General features: G+C 33.2%; 1 protein-coding gene across 1 annotated transcript in view; it reads right to left on the bottom strand.

Moving 5' to 3' along the window:
* Positions 1-8,965, bottom strand: part of LOC105541182 (15 kDa selenoprotein) — a 51,307-nt gene that overhangs the window by 16,208 nt on the left and 26,134 nt on the right. Inside the window, 1 exon segment of the mRNA XM_011982093.1 lies at positions 1,985-2,048. Within this exon segment, the coding sequence (XP_011837483.1) occupies positions 1,985-2,048 (64 nt within the window).

Here is an 8,965-nt window from a genome sequence, read left to right as displayed (position 1 = left end):
AGAGAGAGAGAGAGAGAAAAGAATATGAGGCAGTGATGACATGAAAGTTAGTTTGGTATTTGTAATTACTGCTTTATAGCAACAATTCTCCATGCTGTATTTCAGAATATCTTTAAGATGGAAATTCTGAGGGTGGGAATTTAATGGTTTTATCACAATTATAACAACTTTTCATGGGCTCAGAAAATACTGATATTATATATAACAATATTAAATACAGTTACACATTATGGAATTAATAATTTTTATTTTAAGCAAGTAGATAATTAAATATTTATACATAGCATTAAAATTCAATTGTTTTCAAAAGGAAAAGACAGTATGATATATGTACCCTAAGGTTTGATAATTTACATAATATGTATTACATAGATAATAAAATCTGATATCATAACTAGGAAGGCTAATCATAGTATCAAAGTTACTCTTGATTCTCACGAAAATCTAAGTTATAAAATATTGTTTTTAATAAAACAAGTAAGTATAATCAATGCAGCTAAAAATCAATTGCTAAACCTTTCTAGAAATAAGAATGCTCACACTATCATTCAGAGAATGGATACAAAAAAGCCAAAACAACTGTGGTACAATTCTGAGTTTAAGTGTTTGAGGCAAAAACAAAACAAAAAAACAAAAAAAAACAGAGTAAGAAATTTTTTCCTCAAGCAAAAGTAATATCTTTTGGTATATTAGAATGTGTTACTCTAACAAAGACTGTTTTTGATTAGATATATATCTGCTTTGGGCCTCATTAAGTGTCCCAAGTCAAACTTCTATATTACGTATCTGTGCCAAATGATCAATATTTTATTATAAACAATCTAGGTCAGCAATAAAAAGCATGTGCTAATACAGGCAATTTTATAAAATATTAAATCCAAAAAATTCTCTTGCCATTAACTAAATAAGGCAAGAAATCAGGGGAATGTCAGCAAAAATCGAGGTAGAATGAGGTATGTAAATTAAATACTTATCTATGTATTTAAAAAAAAAGAGAGAAAGCATTATTACCTTCAGACAAGTTCAGTTTCATAAAACTGATTTTCAAAGTGACATGCAAGGACAGAAGACAAAAGCCTTAGTTCAAGCCTTTCTTGGTAATGCAAAGCTCCTCATTATTGTCTGATGTCAACCCAAAGAATATACCTTCACAATTATCCTTTAACATGTTTATCCTTAAAATTCCCTGTAAAGATATATACATATGGCTTTCTCTCTTTTGTATTTCAAATTCTTTGGCAATTACTTCTTTCTTTGGTGATTTGTTATTTTGTACAGGTCTACTCTTAATGCAATTGTTCCACATAAATCAATTCACATTTAAAATACACTACAATGGTGTGCTACTTAAAGAAATTACACTTACATCTGGTAAAGGAAAGGCTCTTGCAAAATTCACACCTGGCAAAGGAAAGGCTCTTCTTTTAAGAAAATAACTCCTTCATGTGTTGTATTTTAAATCTAAATTTTTCTCTTCTTTTTTTTAGAGACAAAGTCTTGCTCTGTCGCCCAGGCTGGAGTGCAGTGGCGTGGTCTTGGCTCACTGCAACCTCCACCTCCCAGGTTCAAGTGATTCACCTGCCTCTGCCTCCCGAATAGCTAGGATTGTAGGCATCCGCCACTGCACCCAGCTACTTTTTGTATTTGTAGTAGAGACAGGGTTTCATCATCTTGGCCAGGCTGGTCTCGAACTCCTGACCTTGTGATCCACCTGCCTTGGCCTCCCAGAGTGCTAGGATTACAGGCGTGAGCCACCATGCCCGGCCTCTAAATTTCATATATTGTTTTCGCTTAAAATAACATAGCATTCACCAATTACTTTAACAAACCACCTCCATGAAAACAAATGTGAAAAAAATACATATTATTGTTGAGAAAGTATAATCCGAAAAATTCTTATTCCTGGGAATATATAATGAAAATGATTCACATAAAATGTTGATTTTAAATGACTGAACAGCTTACTGGAGTAAATTTTATATACCTTGGACTTGAGGGAACCTTCCCAATTTTCATCCACAAACTTCAAGAATAGCTCCTGCATACAGCTACAAAAGGAAAAACAGGAATTTAAAAAATTTGTATAAATTAAAAATGTACTTATAAAATAAATATAAATTTTCACAGTATAAACACTACAGTTAGCAGATATATAGATCAAAGAAATGTCAAAGCTGGTTCAGCTAGAAAGGACCATGCAGTTCCGGTCTAACAGAAGAGAAGATGGAGGCCCAAGTATAATAAATGATAGAGGAACTTCCAACTACTTCAATTACTCTTAAACCTAGTCAAAAAGACTGAAGTAGATACGGAAATTTAACAATAAACTTTAAATAGGTAAGATATCCTAGGAAGCTCTACAAAATATTAAATATTTCCTACTTTTTTTTTTAGGGTGATAAACTGAATATAGGTCTATATCATCCAAGATAGTTACTTAATAAAAATTCTTTCTGGTTGCTTTTAAGTGATCAAAGTTTTAAAATTAAAACAACTGTTACAGAAAGTACTATGTAGAGATATTATAAGAAAAGCAGTAAAATCTCATTATAAAGAACTCAAATGCAAATATTTTCCTTTAATGAAATTTAGCTGAAATGGATTCAATGGTAAATATCTCTTTTCTACAGAACCTGCACATTCACTTTATAGTAAAAGCTCATTATAAAAAACTCAAATGCAAATATTTTATTGCAATGAATTCAGCTGAAATGGATTCAATGGTAAACATCACATTTTTTTGTAGTTGCAGAGCCTGACTATTCTTTTTATAGGGCAGGAATATACTTGGAAATGTTGTGACCATAAGAGAAGGCTGGCAATTTTAAGAACAATCATATCCATTTCATTTCTTCTTGGCTTTTAGATTTGTTTTTTATGGAGGTTCAAGAAAGATGGACTTTACTTTTTCAGGTTCTAAAATTTAATTAAATTTAATTTTTTAACTGAATTTATTTAATTAAAAAAAAATGCCCTATGCATGTTTATTTAAAATAGTTTGGAAAATACAGAAAGGCACAAAGTAGTGATTTAAACACCACCTTAATGTGACCTAAAAAGATAATGATTCTTAACAGTTTGATGACTTTGGGCTAGATCAATTCTTATGTTTTTGGGGAGTCACTGACCCTTCTGAGAAGCTGACAGAATTTTGCTTTAATGCAGGCTGTTCATGGACTCTGAAACCAATGATGGATTTCAGATTAAGAATTCTGATGATCTCTAAGGTTCACTGCAGCAATAAAACTTTAAGAATAGGTTAATTTGGCTGGGCACGGTGGCTCATGCCTGTAATCGCAGCTCTTAGGGAGGCTGAGGCGGGTGGATCACGAGGTCAAGAGATTGAGAACATCCTGGCCAACACGGTGAAACCCTTTTTCTACTAAAAATACAAAAATTAGCTGGGTGTGGTGGCAGGCGCCTGTAGTCCCAGCTACTCATGGGGCTGCGGCAGAAGAATCGCTTGAACCCAGGAGGCGGAGGTTGCAGTGAGCCAAGATCACGCCACTGCACTCCAGCCTGGCAACAGAGCAAGACTCTGTCTTAAAAAAAAAAAAAAAAAACCTTAATTCTATGCAGTAAGTTTCTTTTGAAAAAGATTTGGCTAATCTTGGTTAGAACTCCAGAAAAAAAATATATTGAAAAATATAAGGCCATATTACCAATAAGCTAATGAAGCGATAGTCAACATTACTAGAGATTAGGGAAATGCATATCAAAACCACAATGAAATCCCACTTCACACCACTGAGATAGCTATTATTAAAAAAAAAAAAAAGAGATGAGGATGTGGAGAAATTGGAACCCTTGTACACTGCTATTGGGAATGAGAAGTGGTCCAGTGGCTATAGAAAATGGAATTGCAGTTTTTCAAAAAATTAAAAATGGAATTGCCATATGATCTGCGATTCTACTTCTGGGTATATACTCAAAAGAAGTGAAAGCAAGGCATCAAACAGATATTTATATACCCATGTTCATAGCAACATTATTCACAATAGCCAAAAGGTGTTTTCCCACTCATGTGTTCATCAACAGGTGAATGGAAAAACAAAATATGGTACATACATACAACAAAGCATTATTCAGCTTTTAAAAGGAAGGAAATTCTGACTGGGTACAGTGGCTCACGCCTGTAATCCCAGCAATTTGGGAGGCCGAGGCGGGCGGATCATCTGAGGTCAGGAGTTTGAGACCAGCCTGGCCAACATGGTGAAACCCTGTCTCTACTAAAAAATACAAAAATTAGCCAGGTGTGGTGGCAGGTGCCTTAAACCCAGCTACTTGGGAGGCAGAGGCAGGAGAATCGTTTGAACCCAGGAAGCGGAGGTTGCAGTGAGCTGAGTGAGATAAAGCCATTGCACTCAAACCTGGGAGACAAGAGCGAGACTTCTCTCAAAAAAAAAAAAAAAAAAAAAAAAAAAAAAAAAAAATTCGGACACATATTACAACATAAACGAATCTTATTACAACATTAATGACATCTTGCTAAGTGAAATAAGGCAGTCACAAAAGGACAAATGTTTAAATGAGGTAACTACAGTAGTCAAAAATTCAGATATAGAAAGTAGAATGGTAGTTGTCAGTGGGGGCAAGGAATAGGGAGCTATTGTTTCATGGGTATAAAATTTCAGTTTGGGAAGACTCCGGGGAAAGATGGATAACACGGATGTACAACAATGTGAATGTACTTAATACCATAGCACTGTACACTTAAAAATGGTTAAAACAGTGAATTTTATGTACATTTTACTATAATTAAAAGCATATAAGGCCATATTTAGATTTGGTTATTAGAGTTATCTTTTGCTTATAATCCTTTAGAAATTCTTGGTGGAGATTCTACTACCTTATCTAATAGTATTTCTCTACACCACTGCTTCTTTATACATGATACATGTGGGAAATGATAGTGATTGTACGGAGCACTGGAGTAAAAGGATGAAGCAGCTTTTAACTGCGCAAGACTAGCCTGGGAGCCCTGCTTACCCCAGGCCCCACTTGGTTGTCTCAAGAGCTCAAGGACTCAGTATCTATCTTAGCACATCCATAACCCACTCATGGGAAGCTTGTCTATGCACCACAAAATATCAACTGATTAACCAAAAATATTAGAAACATACCCTTTAATGAGCAGGCAGCTCAGATGTGACCTTTTTCAAAAAAACTTTTGTTGATTTCCTAGTGTCAGGTAGTGATTTTCCTAATAAACTTTCATAGAATTTTGTTCTCATCATAATGTGCATCAAATAGCCTATAACTTGACAGTATACAGGAAATGTCTTAATTTCTCCCAGAACCAGACACAAAGCTTCTCAACACAGGTGTGCTAAAGGAAGAGAACTATTCATTTAACAAAATTAAATGTCTTTTTTTTTCATGACAAAACTTCAAAAATATTTCAAGTTCCTTTGACAAAGTTTGTAGAGCAGTTCCATTCCAGGGTAAAAAAAGAAAATGGATGGAACTCAAAGTTGCAGAACATTATTAAAAGTCAAATTCTAAAAGCATTAATCTGTGTTGTTAGCTGGCATATACACACACACATATATATATATATATATACATGCACATACACACACATATATATGATCTGTGGTGTTCATAGGAAAATATTTGTTTTGCATGGTGAATAAATAATTTAACTACAGATTGTAGTAAATTTAAAATGCTGTATAATCCTAAGTATCTTTGGCACTACATACAAATTCACACACAATGAAATAGATGCTACTTATAAATAGTAGAAATTCTCTAGTGCATGCAAAAAAGACAAATAAAGTTAATTCCTTGATTTAACCAAGTCCCAACCTCAGTATTTTTACTTTTTAAAGTGATTAACATAAAAAAATTTTAATCTTCAAACATTTAGGGAAAAATACCTTTACAAGAGAAAAATCAAAAGAAGCAAGTCATATAACTTCTAACAGCAAGTTGGTAGGCCTTTTTAAAAATATGAATTAGAGTCTTACTTGTATAGACAATCTAACTCTAGGCCATTATTGTATTAGGACTAGGGAAATATAAGAAATCATTAGGAAAATATGGGAACGATACACAAACTGCATCTTTTCCCTTTGGAGTCTCTATTTCCATGTAACTTATGACTGCCAGATTTTCCTAAACTTCTGATATGGTTCTCTGGGTGGGGGAAGCAGAAATATCTAACTACCTCAGCTCTATCACTAATGTGCCTTAGTTGCAACAGGATTTTAAAATATGCTAATTTCCCATTTAAAAAGGTGATTTTTATTCATTAGTCTTCGGAAAAATTCCAGCTCTGTGGTTAGTCGATGTTTTCCCAGTTTAAATATTTTAAGTATTACAGGTACTACATGTTGAACATCCCAAATCTGAAAAAAATCTGAAATCCAAAACACTTCTAGTCCCAAGAATTCCAGATAAGAGCTACTCAACCTGTACTGAGATTAGTAAGGGCTTAAAGTGAGGTTTCACATGTAGAAAAAGGCCACACTATTTCTGTAGCTATCTTTGTTATAATTAAGGTCCAACTAGTTGCTACAAAAATGTTCAGAAAGTTGGTCTATGCTGTTTCTCACCAGATAGCTAGAGTCCAAAATAAGTTCATTTATAACACTGAACAAAAGTGACACTTGTGAATTACATAAATTTTCTGAATTTCTTAAAAAAGGGCAGTATTTGTTAACTCTTGTGCCATCATCATACCACTACCACTACCACTACCACCACCACTACAAATTTATAAACCTGTCCAAGTCAGAAATACTCTACCACTTTCCAGTACGAAGCACTTCAAGTATTTTTGTTGGTAACAATAACCACAGCTTTAAAGAAACATGACCTTAAGAAAACCTTGATAAACTATAATTATTTAGGTTGAGTCAAACTAAGTATCAAATTTTCACACGGCATGGTATAGTGAAAAGAGTTCAAGTTGTGAAATCAAACATGTATGTGGTCCAGTTCTGGCTCTGCCACTTACAAGCAGTATGCCCCACCTTTGGGTAAGTCATCCATTGAGCTTCAGTTTACTGTTTCAACAAAAGGGTTATTTACCTTCCTTCCAGAGTTGCCACAAGAAGTCACCAAAAAAAGCGAAAAGCCTGGATTTTTTAGATGCTCAATACATAACATCTGTTATTATAACCTTAATACTTCCACAGTATTGGTTAAGTTCAAGTTGTGTACGTGAAGCCATTTTCATGTCTACTTAATAGAATTTTCAGTTCAGGGACTATTCAGGGATATCATTCATCGTTCGCCTGTAATGAAAACGGCCACTCCAAATTTTCTCAAGCTTTCAAATTCAAACTACCTTAGAGGAGAGTTCTCAACCCTGATAGTACAATAGAATCACCTGGAAATATTTTGAAAATTACTCATCCCTAAAACCTACCCTAGATAAACTAAATTAGGATATCTGGGGGTAAGATCCATGCATCAGTATTTTTAATTACTACTAATAGTACTTTAATGATTGTAATGGGCAGGCAGGGATGAGGAACACTGCCTTATACTATATTATATTAATAGGACAAAAATTGCAAAATGGTAAAACAGTACGCTTTTTGCTCAACAGATTAACCACATTAATCTGAAAAGGTAAACCATATAAACATTGACTGAAGAAAGACAAATGTTACAGTACTTTTTTTTTTTTTCCTTTCCTTATGAGGTACTGCTTGTAGCTACTGATTCTCCTTTTGGAAACTCTGTATTTTATTTAAAATCAAAATGTTAGTATTAAAGCAATTCCACAGTACCAACAGAAAAAAACTTTTAAGATATTTTAAAAACTGTAATTAAACTTGGTTTTTATCCTCCTAAAGTGCTACTTTTGTTTATATTAAAAGAAGTTTTTCAAACCTTGTGAATATAACCATTAGCATAATAATTACGAATGCTATGTAGCAATATGAAGAAAATGCTGTTAGGTGAATAAAAGCAAACATTTTTACTGCTGAAGAGAATTCATATCTGAGGAGTAACTGTATTTTATACGTCTATTGAAGGTTTGTCCTTAAATAAAATGAAGGGATTTTAAAATAAGGAAGCATTGCTATAGTATGATAAAAGCTGAGCACTGTATTATTTAGATATTCCAATGAAAAATCAATTATCATACACTCAAGTATAAATGAGTCACCTTTCCAAACACTAATAGTATCCAGTATAATTTAAAAAAATCGTACAGCGGAAACATACATCATACAGAAATTATTTTTAGTAAAATTTGGTCAGCAAATTCTCAGGGAAAATGTTATCACCTAAACCATGTTTGGTGATCTACTGGTGTTTTAAATTTGTTGTTCATCATCAGGTCTTCCCCATATTTTCTGATTAATGACACTTTCATACTCACTTTGAGTGATGGCATTCTTACTTAGAAACAATGGATGAATACTGAGGATTACGGGAAAAAAATCAGCATAATTTTAACAAACAAACTATATATTTAAACAAATATAATTCTTCAATACTATACTTGAGATAAAACTACTATTCATCTTGGAGTGCTTTTTACTAAATTCTGAAAAAATACAAAGCAATGAGTTTATGCCTAAGGAAACTCACTAAGTTTAAAACTTATTTTACTATACCATTAAAGTGTTATTCCTTTTTGTATCTTTAGTTTCTGCCTTGAGACTGAGAAGAAAAGTTATAAAACAAGCAAGTAACATCTACCTTAATTTAAACTAGGCTCTACAGATGCTAAGAATACACTGGAGGAATCTTTCCATAAAGACACAATGTTGAACTAAAAAAATCAATGAAAATATACAAAAAAAACCCACTAAAATATGAAAATGACATCAATGCATTTATATCAGACCATTCTAACTACGAAATCTGAGGGAAAAAAGGATTAGGTTTCTTTCAATATGGTGATGACAAACAGGAGTTCTAACAGAATTTACATATACACCTAAAATAAGGGGTAAGACTGTAATGATGAGACTCTCATTAAGAAAAAAAAATGGTA

The sequence above is a fragment of the Mandrillus leucophaeus genome, unplaced genomic scaffold, assembly GCF_000951045.1.
Source record: "Mandrillus leucophaeus isolate KB7577 unplaced genomic scaffold, Mleu.le_1.0 Scaffold235, whole genome shotgun sequence".
Lineage (NCBI taxonomy): Eukaryota > Metazoa > Chordata > Mammalia > Primates > Cercopithecidae > Mandrillus > Mandrillus leucophaeus.
The sequence above is the reverse complement of the archived record's forward strand: the minus strand, read 5'-3'. Positions and strand labels throughout refer to the sequence as shown.